General features: G+C 33.3%; 1 protein-coding gene across 1 annotated transcript; it reads left to right on the top strand.

The window, feature by feature from the left end:
- Positions 1 to 11,085: 11,085 nt before the first annotated feature.
- LOC131860852 (leucoanthocyanidin reductase-like) lies at positions 11,086 to 19,867 on the top strand (the record flags this gene model as incomplete). The annotated part of the gene is made up of 6 exons (XM_059214894.1): positions 11,086 to 11,129; positions 18,051 to 18,223; positions 18,744 to 18,874; positions 18,961 to 19,198; positions 19,301 to 19,504; positions 19,671 to 19,867. Coding segments are annotated over 6 exons (957 nt in total), but the record flags the coding sequence as incomplete, so codon positions are not given.
- Between the last annotated feature and the right edge of the window lie 2,236 nt (positions 19,868 to 22,103).

Raw genomic sequence — 22,103 nt, 5'->3', positions numbered from 1 at the left:
TGGGGTTTATTTTTGATAAGTAGATGGATGAGGAGGACAGTGGCAATTCCCTTGATTGGTGTGATATTAAGGATTCAGAGGACCCCGAGTATAGACCGGAGAAATAAGGGGAGCCTATGGTGACCCCTGGAACTAACAACAGTAGGAAAATCAATCCTCCAAGGTGGACAACAAGCAAGTTTAAGTCCAGAAGAAAGAAAATGCAAGACCTGGAACCACACATGAGGAAGAAAACAAAATTGACCAAGTCGAGTGGGTCTAAAGACAAGGACCATGAGAGTATGTTAGAGATCCCCATCAACGTGGATAACGAGGAACATGGGATCATGAATAAAGAAAATGAAGGTGGTCAAAAGGGGGAGAAGGTGCAAGAAGACTTGATTTTGGAGGTCACTAAGAGGCAGGAGAGATGTCGGAGGTGAGTTGGTAAGGAAATTGGAACCCTGAAAGATGGGATTAAGGACCGTATTGATACTTTCACGGACTCCTGTAGGCCTAGTAAAACTGAGAAGCTCATGAGATTGACTCAAAAGTTGTCTCATGATGTCGAAACTATGAAGATCAACCATGAGCACATAATTGATAAGATGGAAGAGTATGTGGTTGACATCAAAGACAACTTGAATAATCTGGTGGAAATTAGTAGGGAAGCGATGAGTAATAGTGCTAAGGGTTTGAAAAAAATCAATGCCATGATTGTAGACTATAGAACCAAACCCGTAGAACTAACTTTTGGAACATTTAAAGAGGTAATGAGATAATGTCCTATACTTGTGATTCCTATTTTTTTTTTAGCATTTATCATAAAATATAATAAATCATAAGGTGTTTTAGTGAGTCTAACTCAAAGGTTAAATGACTTAACAATTGTGAGAGAGAAAAAAATGAGGGATTTGGAAAGAGGATACTCTATTTATGATAAAGAAATGATAGCAATTATGTATGCATTAGAAAGATTAAATAATATTAAGTTTGTGGTTGATTTATTGTAAAAAATAATTATAATACTTTAAAATTATTTTTGAGTTAAATAAATTTGAATGATTCATAAAAAAAGGAATAAGATACAAACATATTATTTTTACATACTATATATGAAAGGAAATAAAAATCTCGTGTTATTTTTCTTTAATGATGTTATATTTATAGTAAAACGTGTGAAGAACAATTGAAGTATTAGGATAATGTATTGAGAATTTTGGAATAATATATTTATGCCAAATAATTCAAATGTTGGCTTGGATTACTAACGTTTTAATTTTTGTGACATATTATAAGTGCCATAGGTGTACTGATGGATCCATATAAGAACCAAGCTATTCTATATCTCTCATCTCTTATCATATTAATATAGTTAAGAGGATTCTTTTGGTTATGTAGTTATTATACTTGAGGTTTGTGAATGGTTTACATCAAGTTGATGTTCCTCTAATGTAGTTGACAAATAAAAGATTCTTTGAATGTATAAAATTGACTAAAGTAAATTTTGAAACATTTAAAGAGGTAATGAGCTTACACCTTATACTTGCAACTCTTCATTCTTTATTACCATTTCTTGTAGATTGTGATGCATCAAAATAATGTACTTGGTCTACTCTGACTCAAAGGGAATCTCCCATATCTTTTGAAGGAAAAAATTGAGTTTTAGAAAGAGAATATTATGTTTATGACAAATAAATGTTGGTCATTATGCATGTATTTGAAACATTTTAGCAATATCTAGTTTGTGGCTGATTATTTTTAAAGATTACTCATAATAATTAATTCTTTTTTATACAAAGATATTTGAATAATCTCTAAAATGGATATGTTACAAGAATACTTATTTGACAAAGAGTATATGAAAGGAAATAAAGATGTTTTGTTATTTTTCTTTAATGATTTTATGTTTATAGTAAACAAATTGAACCACAAAACCATAGTTTTAAACATTTTAGAATAGTGCTTTTATTGCAAAGAGTCCAAATGTGAGTTTGGAATAATTTTCAATTTTATATTTTAGATATATTGTAATTGTCAAAGTTTTATATATGGATCCATAAAATATCCAAGCTATTCTATATTTGTCACATCCTATCATATTAACATAGTTGAAAAGATTCTTTAGATTGTATGGTTATTATAGAAGATTTGAGAAATAATTATTTGAGTTTGTTGCACCTTTACTAGATTTAAAAATTAAGGGAGACTTTGAATGCATGAAACTTACTCAAATTTTAAAAAATTTAGAGAGGGAATTGTTGTCACAAAATTTTGCACCCTTGTTGAGCTTCCAACCCAACAACCTTGTGAAACATGGAAATAACCCCAAAATGTGGGACCTTCCTCAAAGGGTGTTGAATCTCCAAAGGAGGTTGGCTTCATTGTCAATCAAGGTGCAAGTGTTGAACCAACCCAACACTTTGAATTATACTTCTAGACCTATTCTAACAACTTGCAGAGAAAAAGAAAGAAGGAAATGCTAAAAAGAAAGGAGGTGATGCACCAAGATAAGAGACGTTCCTCTCCCCCCTAGAATGATAGAAAGAATCAATAAAAATACCCTAGAGATGCACAAACATTAGTTTCATGAATGATGCCAAAAAGACGTATGGAGGTTATGATTTGATAAATGTCAAAAGGGGTGAAAGGTTTCCCACAAGTAATAGTAAAAAACAAGTTAACACAACATATACATGAGAGAAAGCCACAAAACATACACTTATAATGAAGGTAAGAAAACATACACAACATGCATAAGTTGAAGAGAGGCAATAATGATGATTTCAATTCATTCTCAAGCTAATGGCCAAACTTACAGTTGTAGAAATGCAAGAAAATATACAAATCTTCAAGATAAGTGAAAGAGAAGAGAGTAGCTCAAGCCAATAGGGAGAGAACCCTTTAAAATGAGGCTTAATAGCTTATATATAGCAGATTGGTTGTTGAGTAGAGACTAATTGTTAAAGAGGGGAAACCTTCACCTTGGTGTGCATAAGCGAATGTGAGTTTGGGAAGGTAGGGAAGTGCATATATCTGACATGGTTGTGCGTGCGAGACACCCATCCATACCCTAACAATTCAATCGCAAGAAAAAAAACTTCTAGAAGGTATATTTATTGACATTCCAAAGTTAGAGTGTACAAACTTGATATGAAAGCCATCAAGTAACCATAAACAAGAATGGCCTTGGACTCCACTTGATGGCAATCCTACAAAAATCATTAAATGTTCCCTTATAGCTCCATAAGTGAAATTAGACAAGTCGCAAGAGATGGTGGAAGATTAAGAGCCTTGAGTGTTGATCATGCCATTTGCAATGTTGATGTCACTAGAGGTCAAATGCCAAGCCTTCAGGAAAATGTTGCAAGGGAAGAGGAGTCGAGAACCCCAAAGTTTGGAGGAATGAGAGGGAGGAGAAGGAGGACTCTAGCTTTCAGGTTCTTGGGAAGACGAGATACCTCTCCCCAAAAGGGAAGGGGTAGACTAGTTTATTGGACTCCAAAATTCAGAAAGAAGGGAAGTTTTTGATTCTAGGGTCTGGGGAGACAAGGTGTACATCTCCCCAAAAGGGAAGGTATAGATTGGTTCCTTGGACTTTGAAATTTGAAAGGAAGAGAAGTTCGAGATTATTGGGCCCAGGGAGACATGATACCTTTCCCCAAAAGGGAAGGGGTAAATGAGTTTCTTAGACTCCAAAATCCAAAAGGAAGGAAAGTCTAAGATTCTTGGGTTTAGGGAGATGGGATACCTCTCCCCAAAAGGGAAAGGGTAAACCGGTTCCCCAAACTATAAAATCTAGATGGAAGATAAGTCTAAGATTCTGAGGTCTAGGGAGACGAGGTACCTCTCCCTAAAATGGAAGGGGTGATTGGTTTCTCGGACTCCAGAATTTGAAATTCTTAAGAAAGAAAAGGGAAGGAGAAGGGACCAATGAACTCCAAGGTACGAGGGCAAGATGCAAAGGGGAAGGCCGGAAGTCACCTCCTAACAAGATGACACTTCAACATTTCACAAGTCCATTGGTTTTGTCCTTGATCAACTTGTGCAATGCTATTACATGGAATATATCGTTGACCAGCTCTTGTTGATGGACCAAGTGTGTCATAAAATGAAAATAGTAATAAGATAATGTATTGTATGTCCAATTCCTAATTTTTTATTATCATTTATTGTTGAATAAGGTATTAGGGATATTGTAACTTGAAGGCTACATCCCATATCATTTGAAAGAAAAAATCGCATGATTTATGAAGAGGATACTTTTTTTATGACAAAGAAATGTTGGTCATTATGAATACATTGGAAAAGGTTAGACAACTTCTCTAGATTGTGGCTCATTTATTATAGAAAAATGATCTAGAATAAATGGATTTCTTTTTGAGGCAAAACAATTAATTGATTTCCAAATAAAGGATAAGTAAGCTACATGAATATGATTTTTACATAGAATATATGAAAGAAAAGATTTTTTTATGGTTGATACTCTTCATAGGTATTATACTCTATGTTCATTTATATCATACCTGAAATATGCTACAAACACAGTTACCTATAGTATTCACGATGATGTGGTGAAATATGATAGTTATATAGTAGTTGAGAGACTCATCCATTATAAAAAACAATATCTTTTGAGGCCTTTTTATGTCACACCTTTAGTTGGTCATCAAGAATATTATAACATTTATATAACAAACTATGAAATGTTTTTGTGGAAAGTTCTTGAGGATGTTCATAAGAATATTAAAGAATACACGATTCACCAAAAGAATAAAAGGGATCGAATTTATCAAATAGTTTTACTCTAACCACTAGTAGTCCTTAGTTAGAAATGTAAGTTATATCTATGGATATCATCATAGGACAGTGTAGGGTACATGATAGATATTATATTACTGTGGATAAATTTTTTTATTAGATATAGTTTATCAAAACATTAAAAACAGACCACATATTTCTTGACCATTTATGTCGGTTACTATCCTATAGTAGACCACATAGGGTCACAAAACAAAGAAATTTTGTAGACCAAACAAGATCACTATCGTAATGCATTCATAAACTTGTTCATTTATTTTTAGCTTAACAACTTAGGTCCTTCAAAAGCATACAAAATCAATGTATCTCATTGTTAAAACTATCTACTATATGTGGTCATGCAGGGCCTATATATTAGGAAACTAAAGTATACAAGTTCGATAACTATCAAGGACTTGTACATAACATTCATTATACAGATATGCTAGGCAAGGAGGACTATCAAAATTACTACTATCACTATACCTTGCGTCTAGAGGAGGAGATCTTGTTTACGTGGAAATTGGAGAAGGGTCCCTAACCCTAACGGCCCGGCTTAACCGGCACACTCGAAGCATTGACTGCTTGGGTGGCCGGATCATGTGGGGCCCACTTAACCTGACCTCTCGAAGGATTCCGTTCTCGTAAGGTTTCACCGGCCCCGTATCCCCAAAAAAAGAAGATCCTCGAAAGATGTGTGGTTGAGAAGTAGGACACAGCAGCAGAAAGTGACAGGCTGCCTGTCTTTGGCCTGACACATTTCTGAGTGTACAGGAGGCAGCCACGACATAAGAGAAAACTCCAAACTCACTTCAACTTCCATAATCATCTTGTTTATTGAATATTTATCCTTAACGCTTCATTTCTTTGTCTCTATATCTATAACTTGGTGCTCATAGTTTTTGCTTTGGTTCGAATAATTTAATCTGTAAGGATTTCCTATATGTATTATAGGAAATGTTTATTGAACCTTGTTAAAGAGTTTATTTTATCACATTTTCTGTATGCATATTATAAGTCTTTGTTAAATAATTTGAATAAGAATTTACACATGTGAGATTACTGCTTTGACTTTTATTGTTATGTTTTTGAATTTTATCGATGTATTTTTTTTAATTTAATTATAATGATTTTATCTTGAATATATTGTGTGATTTTGAATTTTTATAGGAGAGCCACATATTACTATTGCTAAAACAATTTATTAAATTTACTAAAATTTATTTCATTTGATTAAATGATAATTTTATTTTAGCTCTCTGCCACTAGAGTATGTCATAGTTTAGCTTGGCACTAGAGTATGTCATAGTTTAGCCAACCTTAATGGTGTGTAATTTTTTAATATTTTCAATTTCAGCAATAATCATACACAACCAAATATATAAGTAATCTTTTTTGAATACAAAAGATTTTGACATTTTGTTGGTGACATTGCAACAAATAGTTTAGTTCATCCCCTTTATCCAATTAATGGATTGAATTGATTGCCTTATTGTAAATGGCATTGAGTGAGTTAGATAGTATCATTATTATGGTCATCATGGACTAGTGGGTGAGTGACTACCTAATGCACTTTCAAGATCTTGTCTAATGGTGTGATGTTCAACAAAGCAATATGAATATAAAATAAAACTTAGATAAATTTTATATTCACATGATAATAAAATAAATGTTTTAAGCCATTATTAATATAAATATTAAAACAAAGCTAAAATGAGGACATATGTTTATATTGAAAGGAAGGCAGACAAAACTTTATAACTATAACAATAACTAATATTTTTAAATGATATCTATAGAGGCTTTAATATTCTATGATTAGAGATTTGCGCGTAGACTATAGATCTAGGTACAATTTCAAACTATAAGTAGTGCTTGAAAGTTTATGAAATCGATTCATTGGTAGAGTACTAAAACACATAATAACTTGAATATTTCTTATGGAAGGATAGATGCAATTTACAAATTAGGGTTTTTTATAGATTCACAACTAGTTCAAGTGTCTAAGGTGGAAGTGTAGTGGTGACATACACTAGGAAATAGGAGATAAAAGGGTTTTCTCAAAAAGGTCCAAAAAAATTGGGAGATGCAAGGATATGAAGCCCAATACTACTAAGATTAACACACAAACTCAAAAAATAAAAGGTTATACATAGTGTTTCTTTGTATCACTCAAAATTAGGAAAGAATTTACAAGAGAAATAATAAATAGTTACTTTATTAGGAAATTCTCCCAAGAATTCAAGGATAAGTGATTCCACTAGAGGCCCTACAAATTAACAATTAATATGATGAAGTTTTTTCAAAGTACTATTATGAATTGAATTGGTGGAGATATGCTTATCATATATCAAACTCTAGCTCATCCACAAGCTAACATGGGTTTTCTAGGTGCAAGATTTTATGTTAAAACAAATGTTGACATGTGCCTTAATCATTTAACATGAGACAAATAATTCAAACAAATACTAAATGTCCTAGGATACAAGAAGTAAATGAGATAACATCTCATTGACAATTAAGACATCTAGAAAGACACCTAGGACCTAAGTTAACCTAACATGTGAATAGGACTCACTAATAAATTAGTTATGTAAAATATATTATTTACATCGATATATTTTAATTATTCAAGAGTTATTTTATTTTACTTTAAAATTATTATATTTACTTCCTAGACACTAAAGTTCTAATTTATATTTAAGAATTTCTTTATTTCTTACTTCATTTTCATTTGAATATATTTTATGTAAGGGTAAAAATAATTATGTTAATTTAATAGAACCATATTACATTTTACAACTATGATATTTTAAATGGTAAGAGTCATTACTAAAGAAAGAATAGGGAAAACTCTGGAACATTTACTTCTATCTTTAATCCTATATAGAATATAGAATACATCAAATTAACATAACTAAAGAAAGAGAGAAAGTATGTATTCCTTTACAATTTGGTCACTATGAATAAGTTGAAAGAGATGAAAGTATTTATTAGAAAGCACAACCATAAGTTAGAAACATATCAATGACATTTTTTCTCTCAATCTCACTGGGCAAGGCATGCTACGATATTCTATTCTGTAGGAATATGAGCAAAGGAGATAGCCTCAAAATTCAAGGAAAGATGAAGAATCTGGTCCACTAAAGAAAAAATCATCTTGGTCATGAGAACCCTTTTTATTCAAAAGGAAAATAAATATCAAGGAATTAGATTCATAAATAACCTTCGTCCAACCCAATTCACAAGCCTTCCAAGAGTCACCAAAATAGATCTAACTTTCATGAAATTATTTGAACCATTGGCCATAACATAAAATAAATAGAAAGGGCACCAAAGACCTATTAGTACTAATTTTAAAAAATATAGAATCGAGAGAGCACCACTTACCACACCTATTCACCTTCTCGAAAGACTAAGATTTAAAGCTAGGTAAAACATTAAGATTTGAAAGCATTAGACAATTTGAAAGAAGAGAGTTGGAAGAAGATAAGACCCCCCAAAAAAATATTTAACACCTAAATAGTTTTTTTGAGCACATCCATAATCTTAACCTAACCTATTCAAGAATACATTAATGAAAATCTAAAAGACTTCATGCTTCCTCTCTAACTAATCTGTTAAGGAATAAAAATAGGACTAATATCCTAGAAAACCACAAGGAAATAATATGATGTTAGAGGGTGACAAAAAATCATTCAAAATTTAGTTAAAAGTAAAAGATGAATAATAGGTCAATCCCATCATTACCCCTAATACCTTTAATTAATCAAAGAGAAGAGATACTTAAGAAAAATGAACATTTTTTTCATTATTGCCACAAAAAACACAATTTAAAGGACCTAGAAACCCTCCTTTCAATGTTATCCAAAGTTAGAATTATTTTTTTTAAAGTATATAATTTTTATTTTTTAAAATTTATCAATTATTATTTGAAAATCTTTTTGTTTTTCTTATTTGAAAATATAATAAATATAAGATACCAATGTATTAATTTTCAAATCTATGAAAATGAAGCAGCCACCGGTGAGGAGGGACCTTAAGGAGATCAGTCCAAACTGGCTAGCAAGAGTAAACACAACAGAAACACATAGATATGATGTAGGCAATGCAATACAGATAGTTTTTATTGCATAAAACCTTATTACATCCAACTGGTAACAACCGGGTTACAACATACTAGCACACAGGCTTGGTAGAATAGGTCACAACTAGGACCTTGAATCGAAAGATCTATCTTCTAGGCATAGTCTATCTATCTGATACTCTGATTGATTCTAATTTATTACGTTATACAGCAAGATTACAAATATATATATATATATATATATATATCCAAAGGATCCATTCGGGCCAAAAAGGATCAAAACTTGAAGAACAAGACCTAATGTGCAAAATGAACAAGATCGGCCTCTGCCAATAGATTCCTCCAAAAAATCCAAAGGAAGAAACATAGAAGGTCGGCCACATGCCAAGAAACATCGAGACCAATGCTCAAGGCTCCACAAGATTCTAAATGGGTTTCGGTACATCACCAGAATAGGTCTCAGGAAACCGATAACGAGAAAATGTCATGGAAACTGGTAGCGATATCTTGCTGAAAAGTGATCCAAATGAGATGCGGTTTGAAAGAAAGAAAGATGATCAAGTCTTCAAGTATAATCCAACTCCATAGGATCCAGTGAGACAAAATCGGGACACACATAAAGGAAAAGTGAAATTGTAAATAGAAAACAAAAGATAAAGGAAAATGTTTTTTTTTGGTTGATGCAAGATTGTTGTGAACCGAGATTGCTCCTGCATTAGACATCCCCAGGGTTAATGAAAAATTGAGCCTCTCACTTTGTTGGGGTCAGAGGGAATCCAAGACGGTATACCTTTGTTTGAGAAATCCAAAATGAATCTTCAACTGGTATTCTCTTCCACTTCACAAGTTATTCTTTGTACAAACTATTTTGGGTACTATGCCCAATCCTACTGTCCAAAATCTCTTCAATCCAATTTGGTTCCTTCTGGGGTAATTATTTCTCCAAGTCTGCAACACTATCCTCATTGAATTCTAGTTCATGGTACTCCTGAAGATCTGCAATGTTGAATATAGGTGAAATACTTAGACTATCTGGTAGCTCCACTTCATATGAATTTCCAGAACTGAACTTTCTCAAAATCTTACAGGGTCCAAACTTCTTCATCTAAAACTTATTATAAGTTCCAATCAGGAATCTCTCTTTTCTCAAGTATACCATCACTTCATCGCCAACTTCAAATTCCTTATGTCTCCTCTTCTCATCTGCCTTCTCCTTATATTTCATGTTCTTGTCTTCCAAATGCTATTTAACCTGAATATGCAATGTTGCCATGTGATCTGCAAAATATTTTTCTTCTAAAATCTTCTGGTCTTCACTGCTAATGTTTCTCAATTCTAATATTCCTCTAAGATGCACTCTGGTAACAATCTCAAAAGGTGTTTTTCCGGTACTTCTATTCACTGAATTGTTATAGGCAAACTCTGCTTGTGCAAGGATCAAATCCCAACTTCCGGTTTTATCTCCCACTAAACATATCAACAAATTTCCCAAACTTCGGCTAACTACTTCTATTTGTCCATCAGTATGTGGATGAAAAGTAGAACTGAACTTCAAATCTGTCTTCATCTTCTTCCAAAGTGCTCTCCAAAAATAGCCAACAAACTTAGTGTCTCTATCTAAAACTATTCTCTTAGGTAATCCATGCAATCTCACCACTTCCTTGAAAAATAGGTCTGCTACGTGCAATGCATCTGATGTCTTCTTACAAGGTAAGAAATAAGCCATCTTCAAAAATCTATCCACAACCACAAATATATAATCATTCCCTCTCGGTGTCTCAGGCAATCCAAGTATAAAATTCATGCTTATATCCTCCCAAGGTCTTACCAGTACTATCAAAGGTTTATACAATCCCACATTCTATCTACTACCTTTTGCAACTTGATAAACTCTACAACTTTACACATATCTCTTAACATCATTATGAATCTGGGGCCAAAAGTACTGCTCACTCACCAATGCAACTGTTTTGTCAATGCCAAAATGTCCAGCTAAACCTCCATTGTATTTCTCTTTGATTAGGTTCTCTCTCATGGAAATCTTAGGTATGCATAACTGAACTCCCCTGAATAACATCCCATCCTGAATGAAATAAGCCAACCATTTTCTCCTATCAACCATAACTGGTTCTCTACATGCTTTCCAAGGTTCTGCAAAATCCAGGTCTTCATCATACAAGGTCTTCAAATCTTCAAAACCTAATACTATCACTCTCATTTCTGTCAACAAATTCCTTCCCCTACTCAATGCATCAGCAACTTTGTTAGATTTCCCACTTCTAAGCTTCAACACAAAGGTGTAATTCTACAAGAATTTGACCCATCTCATATGTCTCTAATTCAACTTACTTTGAGTGTTCAAATACTGTAAATATTGATGATCTATATACAACACAAACTCCTTAGGCAACAAGTAGTGTCTCCATTTCTTCAAGGCTTGAACTATAGCATAAAATTCCTGATCATACACTGAATATCTCTTCCAGGCATAGTTCAATTTCTCAATGAAATATGCTACTGCTCTCCCTTCTTGACTCAAAAATGCTCCTATTGTTGTTCCACTTGCATCAAAATCCACTTGGAATACCTTATTGAAATCTAGTAAAGCTAACACTGGCTACTTAGCCACTTTCTGCTTCAACAATTCAAAACTTTTGTTTGCTCTGGTGGTCCAATTTAATTCCTTCCAATCTCCTCTCATGATCTTAGTCATAGGGTTACAAACTGAACTAAATTTTTTGATAAACTTCCAATAAAAACTATCCAATCCATGAAATGATCTTACATCTCCAATGCTTTCCCATGTAGGCCACTCAACAATGGCTTTCACTTTCTCAGGGTCTATCTTCAAACCATCCTCAGATATCACAAATCCTAAATAGACTAACTCATCCCTCATGAAAGTACACTTCTTGATATTGATCAACAACTTTTCTTCTCTCAACCTCTGTAAAACTTGTCTTAATTGCAACAAATGCTCCTTGTTTGTTCTACTGAAAATAAGAATGTCATCCAAATACATAATAACAAACTTACCCAAGAATTTATTTAATACCTCTTTCATCAGCCTCATGAAAGTGCTCGGTGCATTAGTCAATCCAAAAGGCATCACCAACCATTCATATACTCCTTCATTTGTCTTAAATGCTATCTTCCACTCATCACCTTCTCTTATCTTGATTTGATGATATTTATTCTTCAACTCTATCTTTGTAAAGTATTTTTGTCCACTCAAATAGTCCATTATGTCATCCATCCCAGGCAAAGAAAACCGATATTTCACTGTGATCTTGTTTATTACTCTTGAATCGGTACACATCCTCCATTCTCCATTATTCGTAGGTGCTAATATTGCTAGTACTACACAAGGTCTTAGACTCTCCCTAATCAAACCTTTTTTCAATAGCTCATGCACTTGTCTATTCAATTCTCCATTCTCTGTTTGTGTCAACCGATGTGTAGTTTTGTTAGGAAAACTAGCTCCAGGAACCAAGTCCATGCTTTGACTAATACTTCTAAGAGGTGACAATTCATGAGGTACATTATCTGAAATGATGTCCTCGTATTCTGTCAGCAAATATCTTATCTTTTTTGGGTGTTCTCCTTCCAGGTCCAGTCTCTCATTCTTCTTAGGAATTAAAGAAAAACACACATTCTCATGTCTCAGTCCATCCATGAATTTCCTTCCATCTACTAAATAGATTCTGGCATTTGTACAGACTTCACCCTTCAAAGGTTCCTCCAAAGGTAACAAGGTTTGCTTCATCCCATTGGCCACAATAGTTTATGTATTCTTCCTCTCATCATTTATTGTCTATCTATCAAACTGCCAATGTCTTCCCAACAAAAGATGACAAATATCCATAGGCATAATATCACACAAAACTTCATCATGATGATTCCCAATTTTCAATTTTACCAAGCACTGTTCACTTACTAACAACTTATGTTCATCTTGAATCCATTCTATTTGATAAGGCTTAGGGTGTTTCAATCTCTTCAATTTCAACTTATTCACCATCTCTTCTGAAACAAGATTATTTGAACTACCACTATCAATAACAACTTTACAACACTTACCGAGTACCTTACATCTGGTCTTGAATGGGTTCTTCATCTTCTCTGGTATGACACAAAGCTCTTGTTATCATCAACAGTTCTCCAAGATCCCAATGGTTCCATAAAATACCAGAAATAGTAGAAAGAACAACTGGTAACAACAACGAACACATAATCGGTAAACAATATGAATGAATCTTATAATAGTTTGAAGAATTACACATGCCACATGTTGGATCACATTCGAGGATACAATTAATGCTTACACCACAATTATAAGATCCAGATCATCCACAGAATAGGTCAGCTTTCAGGAACAGTCTGTTGATTCTATCCTGATCTGGACCTCAACCTTCTGGCCTCAGCCCAACTGGATCAGAATCCTACTGGATCTACAACTTCGCATGATCTCAAAACAAAGTCTTCTATCTTCTAAATTCTCTATATTCAAATGATTCACCAACCACACTTTATACCATCCATAATAATAATAAATTGATCAAGTCGGCCCAAAGACCAACTGGTTCATGAAACGTGCAATGGTAACATGACAGCTCAAATCGCTAAGAACAATCTCCAAATCATAAAATGATGTGTGGAACTTTGGGAATACCGGCCAAGGCCCAAAGAGACATCTCCAATGATCTGCAAGTCATAGAGATCAACCGCAACCCGATCCAACTTTTCTCAACACATTTTTGGGCTAATCTCTAAGCACATATCAATCAGGCCAATACTAGAATCCATATCTCACCTGAAACAAATCCAAATGCTATGAAACTTGAACACGGAAAACATCATGAGCACAAGGGAATAAACCCAAAACCACAACGCTAAAAACTCAAACATAAAGAAATGCCATGATCTCAAACAATTCCACTGAAAACTGCTCAATCGGTAAGAACTACACTGGTGGTGCATCAGACTCTCGAGGTTAATTGAAAAGTGAGTAATCTATCAAAAGGTACTTGCAACTGCCTTAGGGGTTCGATGATCTAACTACAACTTCCGACTGCCTCTCCTCAGCGATCTACCAGTCCAAACTATGACCTACCTCACTCGACGATTGATTCAAGTCTCCGCCCACTAACTACCTCAAGCTCAAGATCTAGGACCAACAATCTACCTACAAACCTTGCTCTGCCTCACATTCGACGATCTAAACAAGTCCATAAGTTGCCTCAATCTTCTCTCCAACCAACCCGTGCACAAACAACACCATGTCCAACAACAGGTTCACAAACTAGCTCTGATACCATTTGAAGCAGTCACCAGTGAGGAGGGACCTCAAGGAGATCAGTCTGGACCAATCAACAAGAGTAAACACAACGAAAACACATAGATATGATGGAGGAAATGAAGAAAGATAGTTTTTATTGCATGAAACCTGATTACATCCAACCAGTAATAACCCAAAGGATCTAGTCAACCCAAAAAAATTCAAAACCTGAAGAAGAAGACCTAACATGTAAAATGAACAAGGTTGGCCTCTGCCAAGAGATTGCTCCAAAAAATCCAAAGGAAGAAACATAGAAGGTCGACCACACACCAAGAAACATCAATATCAACGCTCAAGGCTTCACAAGCTTCAGAATGGGTTTTAATAGATCACCAAAATAGGTCTCAGGCAACCGGTAACAAAGGAACAACCAGTTACAAGAAACTATTATGGAAACTGGTGGCGATATCTTGTCAAAAAGTTATCTAAATGAGATGTGATTTGAAAGCAAGAAAGATGTCAATTCTTCAAGTAGAATCCAACTCCATAGGATCTGGTGAGCCAAAATCAAGACACAGAAAGGAAAACTGAAACTGCAAACAAAAAACAAAATAGAAAGGAAAATGTTTTTTTTTTGTTTATTCAAGATTGTTGTGAATCGAGGATTCTCCTGCAGCATAAAATAACCCTAAAAAATTCAAACTAAATAATTTTATTCACCGAGTGTTTCTTTATGGTTATGAGTGCACTCAGTTAACTAGGCTAGATTACAAAAAAATTATTTTCTTTTATAATACTATTGACTTTAAGTGTTTGCTATTTGGTGGACCAATTGAAATCTTTTTGATCATTTTATGACACCTACTTAATGGATTCCATGAGCGTTGTTCAAAATTTTTACTTGAGCCATTATTTGGTTAATGTCATATTGATATAGGACAAAATTAATGAAACAAAACATGAAATAATTTTGGCTCCAAGTGGATGTAATCATTATCATTGTCTAACGTACTAGTTTTTCTTAATCAACAACATACTAACATGGCTAAACATAACACATGACTTTGTCACAACTCAAATGAAAAAAGTTCCTAATGGTTAGTACATTTAAATTATTGTTTAAATTATTATAAGGCTATTCATATGCATTTTCTTCATAAAACTATTGGTCCAATGAATAAGTAAATTGTGAGATCTAGACAAGAGGTACTTAACAAACATGTCTTCACCTAAAACTAGTATATATATATAGACAAGAAATCTTAATTTGGATATTATATATGGAAAAAAAAAATTAATTCGACAAAGAAAGGATATGAGGATCTTAAACAAAATGCATCAATAGGGCCTTGGAGTAAACCAAACCAAAATTTTATTTAAAAAAAAAGAAAAAAAAATAAATAAACATCTTTAATTATACTTAGAATAGAAATGGGCAGCCTATATAAATATAAAAATTAAACTGTAGACCATGTCAGTTTAAAACGAGGGTCCCCGACTCATGTAACTAATGCATGTTGTGTAAACAATAAGAATTATTTTTATTTTGAAGTTTGATTTATTTATAAGACATGCAAAAGCACATTACAAAAGGTTACATAAATAAAAATCACATCAATATGATCTGTTGTAATCTAGGACTATATTGTAGGGAACAATCCTAGTGCAAGTAACATGAAGATATCAACTCTATTACATATATGCAATCTTAATTCTATGTCAAATCTCAAATTTAAATCTTCTCTTACTAATGCTCTTGAATCTAGATGATCAATTTTCCAAGTGAATTTACTAGTTTATGCATTGTTATGACTTACAAGGTCCTTAGAGAAATTTTAAGAACTATTATGAGCCACATATTACCAATGTTTAAATTAATGAATGCATTGTATTAGTTTGTGAGTTTCATAGGCTTGCACAATAATATACAAACTAATTCTTTAACATATTGCAACAATGTTCATTGAAATTATTTCAGATCCAAGTGATTAATTTTGTAATTAAATTAGATACTTTATGCATTGCATACTAGTGCATCACACAAATATTCAAGAAATAAAATTTTAACACTATTGTGAATCTACATTGCCAGTGTTTGAATAAATGGGCGAGTTGCATTGTTTTATGAGTTTTATAAGGCTTGTAATACAATAGACAAATTGATTTTAAAAGGCATTGTAATGTCATTCTTCCATATGCTCTTGGATCCTAATGATTAATTTCTTGATTGAATTGGATAGTTTTTGCATCACATGTATTGTTAAATTAGACAAGAGTTCAAGATAAAATATTGCTATTATTGTGTCCCATATAATTCAAGCTTAAATTTATGAATGTGTTACATTGTTTTGTGAGTTTTACAAAGTTCACACCCTTTTGCGGTCATTACACAATGATAGAGATCTTTCGTATCTCTTATGGATATGTCGTATCTCTTAGGGATTATCGTCGAATAATTCAAAACATTGTGATTCAAGAGTTCGAGACTAGGAGCTTAAGAACATAGCTCAAAGCTACACCTTTCCAAGGGTTAAAAGATAGCTTGATGGAGCCCTTCCTGGTTCAGGTATGCTTCTTTAGGAAAAGATCTTAAAAATTATGTATTCATATTATGCATTTAGCCAGTTTTGTTGTGTAAGCCTTAATGTCCCTAGGGCGAGGTGAATTCGATTTTTTTAGGACCAATGTAATAAGGTGGGTTGTTAGTGTAAATTGATTATATTACATTGCAGGTTGTAGCTAGACAGTTATAAGCATCATATATTTCAAACTGGTACATGACACCCTTATTTAAACATGTTAGCTGTAAATCAAATTATCAATAAAGTTATTAACCATTCACTCTCACTTCCACACCTTTTTGACATAACCATTACACACCAAAATGCAATTACTAGTTATACAACCTTTAAATAATTTAAGAATATTAACTATAATAATACTTCAATAAACATCTCCAAAAATTAAAAAATACAGAAAATATGCAACCTTTATTAAAATAATATATTAATACAACTATAATGATAGCTCAATAACCATCTCGAATTAAAAAGTATACACAATATTGAAATATGTTGTGACCCTGATTCCATGATTACCAATAGGGAACCAAATCGTTTATTTTATGGATTCATTCACCGTAATGATTTCCTAAGATATATAATATCACCCAAACATTTTATTCCAATTTATTCCAAAGAAGGAAAACTAAGATGAAGTAAGAGATCTCCATCACATTCTCAATTTCTATTGTAAAAAAAGTGAAAAATATTTGAAGTCTATCTTTTGATGGGCACTGCTGAAACCACCATGAACATTTAATACTCTTTTATTTTATTATTGTGAAAAAGGTGAATCTACCTGCCGATCTACAGCAAATCGTCCATGTGCGTTACATTTAGGTCGTGCACATCATGATAGGAAAAATATTGAGAAATTCTCTTGGAACAAATCCTCCATGTGCGTTACATTCAGGTCGTCTACATCATGATAGGAAAAATATTGAGAAATTCTCTTGGAACAAATCCTCCATGTGCGTTACATTCAGGTCGTCTACATCATGATAGGAAAAATATTGAGAAATTCTCTTGGAACAAATCCTCCATGTGCGTTACATTCAGGTCGTCTACATCATGATAGGTAAAATATTGAGAAATTCTCTTGGAGCAATCTACTATACATATGTTGCGCGTTTGCCTGCTCTGCCGACACCAACGTATTTCCTCCAAATTCCTAAGTATCAGCCATGGCCTCAAATTTTCTAGAAATAAAAATGTCTGCAAATGCTGCCGCATTCCCTCATTCTTTCGATCTCTGCCTTCATACTCAAATATTGGAGGAAAATTCGGTATCAACCATGGCCTCATATGACCATATTATGAATGAAGAGAAAAGTGTTAGTACTAGTAAAATACTAGTGATTGGAGCCACTGGTTATATTGGTCGCTTTGTTGCTCTTGCAGCTGTAGCTGCAGGCCATCCTACTTATGCTCTTCTAAGACCCACGACTGCATTTGATGCTGCCAAAGAAAAGTGCCTTCATGAATTGAAAGATTCTGGTGTTATCATTGTCTATGTATGTCAGAAATTTTGTCTTAGAGAGATGATTTTTGTAGTCTTGGCCAGAGTGATATGTAAGAAACAGTAGTAACGTGTGTAATTGTTTTGAAATTGTTTTCATAGAGACTATAGATTGTTTTGATTGATTATATGAGTTTAGAATATATAATTAAGCTTTGCTGGTTTGTCCATGGTAATTATTATTGCAGGTGCTTGCCTTATAGTTATAGAGCGACCAGCTTACAACTAATCATGTTTGACTGTCTTGTTGTCAAGTTGGGCATTTAAAAATTATGTTAGGAAGGGTTGTTCAGTCACTCTCCATATTAATGGGTCTAATTTGGCTGGGACTAATAGCTCTCTTATAATTGTAAATGTGTGTTGTAACGGGTCTTGCACATTTTGAAATGAGTATTATTAACGTCTCTGTGTGCTGTAATGGGACTTATTAAAGTACACTGTGTGCTGTAATGGGTCTTATGGAATTTGTAATGGGACTTATAAACATACATTGTCTTATAATGGGTATTTTGCACGGAGATTTAAACGATCACAATTCAATGGTAAAGGCCATGCAAGGCATCGATGTTGTCATTTCTAATGTAGGTGGCGCTCAACTTACAGATCAGCTCAACATTGTAGACGCCATTAAAGAAATTGGCACGGTTAAGGTCAGGTCATAGAACCCAAACATTATTTCTTTTTAATGCTTCTAAGTTGTAACTGACCCAAGAATGGTTGAGCAAATTTGATGCAGAGGTTTCTTCCTTCAGAATTTGGGCATGATATAGACAGAGACAATCCAGTGGAGCCGGGGCTAAGCTTTTACAAAGAAAAGAGACTTATTAGGAGGGCAGTAGAGGCAGCCAACATTCCATACACTTACATCTGCTGCAATTCCATTGCTGGCTGGCCTTACTTTTATCATACCCATCCCTCTGAGCTTCCTCCTCCCCAAGACCAGTTTGAAATCTATGGAGATGGAAACATCAAGGGTAATATGTTATATAATATTATATTAGAGAATGATGCACTCTGATCCGAAATCTAATACTACTAGTTTCTGATTGTATTGATTTATGGGTTGCTAATAACAGCATACTTTGTGACTGGGGAAGACATTGGGAAGTACACCATAAAGGCTGTGGAGGATGTCCGGACTGTTAACAAAATTGTGCATTTCAGACCACCCAAGAATTTTCTCACACTGAATGAGCTTGCAGCAATTTGGGAGAAGAAGATTGGAAAAACTCTTCCTCGGGTTTGTATCTCAGAACAAGATCTCTTGGACTTAGCCAAAGGTATATATTACGATGCAGCATAGTCTATATATTATTTAATTAATGTTAAATGAGTTAATTATATGCGCAGTGGAAAAACGAATTGTTCAGAAATAAAAAGCTAATCAACGACAAACTTGGATTGGACATTTATTAAATAATTTAATATCGATTTTTCTCTGTGCAGCCAACAATATTCCAGAGAGCATAGTGGCTTCCCTGACACATGACATCTTCATTAATGGGTGTCAATACAATTTTAAAATGGAAGAGCCCAAAGACGTGGAAGTTTGTGAGCTTTATCCAGAGATTCTCTACACTACAGTCCAAGATTTCTTCGATGGGTACCTTTGAATTTCAGTATAATCAACCGTTGAATACAGCTCACGGAGCATTGAATAAAATTATTGGAATATTTTTTGCCTACAGTTATGTAACTTGCAGTCTGAAACTCTAGATCTGCCGAATTCTGTGGCAGAAAAATCTCAAAAAAAATCCAAGGAACGTCCGCGTATTTTTATAGTTTGTTAATCAATGTCTTAATTAGAATGAAAATTTCCTATTTTAGATGGAACTAATTATTGCTGTCAGAAATACAAAAATATTTCATGGACTGTATTCTTCACCATTCTTTTATTTTCCATCCAATGGTAAGGAAAGATATTTCTAGTATATATAGACTTCCATTTGTATCTTCTATAGATGATAGTTTTGCCCATCGAAAATTAGAGAAATAAATAATATCAATAATAATGTAGAATAAAATATTAAAAATAATAATTTATAACATAGATTTAATGTGGTTTATTTAATATGGACTACATTCAAGAGAAACAAATGTTTTTTTTATTCTATTATCTAACAAAGTGCAAATTACAATCTTGCAATGAAAATCGCAGCCGTGTGTTATATCAATGCACTCACTCTGTATCAAATATCTTGACTTTTCACATTCCACAACTACTTATTTATCAAACAATTTTAGTGATTTACAAAGGCCAGTTTACATACCAAAATAACAATGGACTCCTTTATTAAATAATGGAGAAACAATTTCTTTTGATGCTTTTCCCTTGAGCCCCCAATCGAAGGCGTTTTCTGACCTTCCTGCACTTCCATGTTAAATTATTTGTAGCGAAAATGCAATTGTCAAGTCACCAAAATTTAAGATCGATGGCATGATCAATTTTCACATACCAATAGAAGATAAACTAGATAAAGAATGAGTACATCCTTAATTTTGTTAAGATTATCAAATTCATGCTAGTATTTTAAATCTGATGAAATTATTTTCTCTCTCTTACGTGGGAGGCCCATCCTTGGATTGGAATTGACATTATGTATTTTGATTTCATTCGAGTTGATTCCTTATGATGTTTTATATGATTATGATATTTTGGATATTTGATTTAGTATTAGACCTTGGTTATGATTGCATTATGTGTAGAGTAACTTAATTATGCTTTTATAATCTTTTATATGCTTAAAAGTAAAATTGAGAATGCAATGTTGGATTGTTGAAATGTAGTACTAACTTAGAATGATTAGAAGTCTAATTGGGTTTAGTACTATGATCGTAATTATCTTGTTTTAATTATATAGAAATTTTTACAATATTGTGATGATTCTAAATCCTGATGATTGTATTTAATTAGAAAGGATATAAATTGTAGCTTATGTGTGAATGTGTTTGTTTACTTTATGTTGCTTCAGCTATGATATTTTTTTTGAACATATTGACATGTCAATGCAAGTTTATATATTTAATTCTATGGTCTGTAGAATCTAACATCCCTTGGAAACTATAAATGTGATTAATCCCATAACATCAACTATAATCTATTTGGAAGGACTATAGTCTCATTGTGATGTAATATTTTTGTGATGTAGTTTGAGACATGTCTATTTGTGAGTTTTTTATGTCATTACATATTTGAATTTGATTATCAAGTCAAGTTGGCATCCAAGTTGACATTTTTAGACTTAGTGCTAAAGGAATTTTAATGTTTTAAAAAAATCAATTAATAAGTTTTTTTTATGATTTATAAATTACTTGGGTGGGTATCTATGAAATAAGTACCCTTTTAATTTCTTACCTTGGACTTTGGCTAAGATGTGACACCTCAATGTGCTCCTAATATGTTTTGACAACACTAAGGTTCATTGGGATGGTGTTGGGATGAAGGTGAACAATGAATATATCTTGATCTTGTAGTGGAATACATGCATGGGAAAGGATACTTTTGTCTTGATTTAACATCTTAGCTACATCTTGTTGGATTGTAAGGTATATCTTGATCTTGATTTGAAGGAGGATACGTGGATGCTATGGAGTGTGTAATTTGTTCTAAACAATCTATAGTGTAATCATAGACCATGGTGGACTAACAAACATTCTTGGAGGGGCTACCCTTGTTATAGGAATCTTCTTTTTCAAGTTTAAGGAGTGGATCCTTGAAAGTCTTGAGATAATTGTATGTGCTAGGGGGAGTGTCTTCAATAGTAACATCACCTTTGTCTATAAGATCTTGGATGAGATGTTTCAATTTATTAGAATTTGAAGTCTTGTGTCTTTTAATTCTATGATAGTTGCAAACCTCATTTTTTTTAATACCATGGT

The sequence above is a fragment of the Cryptomeria japonica genome, unplaced genomic scaffold (genome assembly GCF_030272615.1).
Source record: "Cryptomeria japonica unplaced genomic scaffold, Sugi_1.0 HiC_scaffold_16, whole genome shotgun sequence".
Taxonomy (NCBI): Eukaryota; Viridiplantae; Streptophyta; class Pinopsida; order Cupressales; family Cupressaceae; genus Cryptomeria; species Cryptomeria japonica.
The sequence above is the reverse complement of the archived record's forward strand: the minus strand, read 5'-3'. Positions and strand labels throughout refer to the sequence as shown.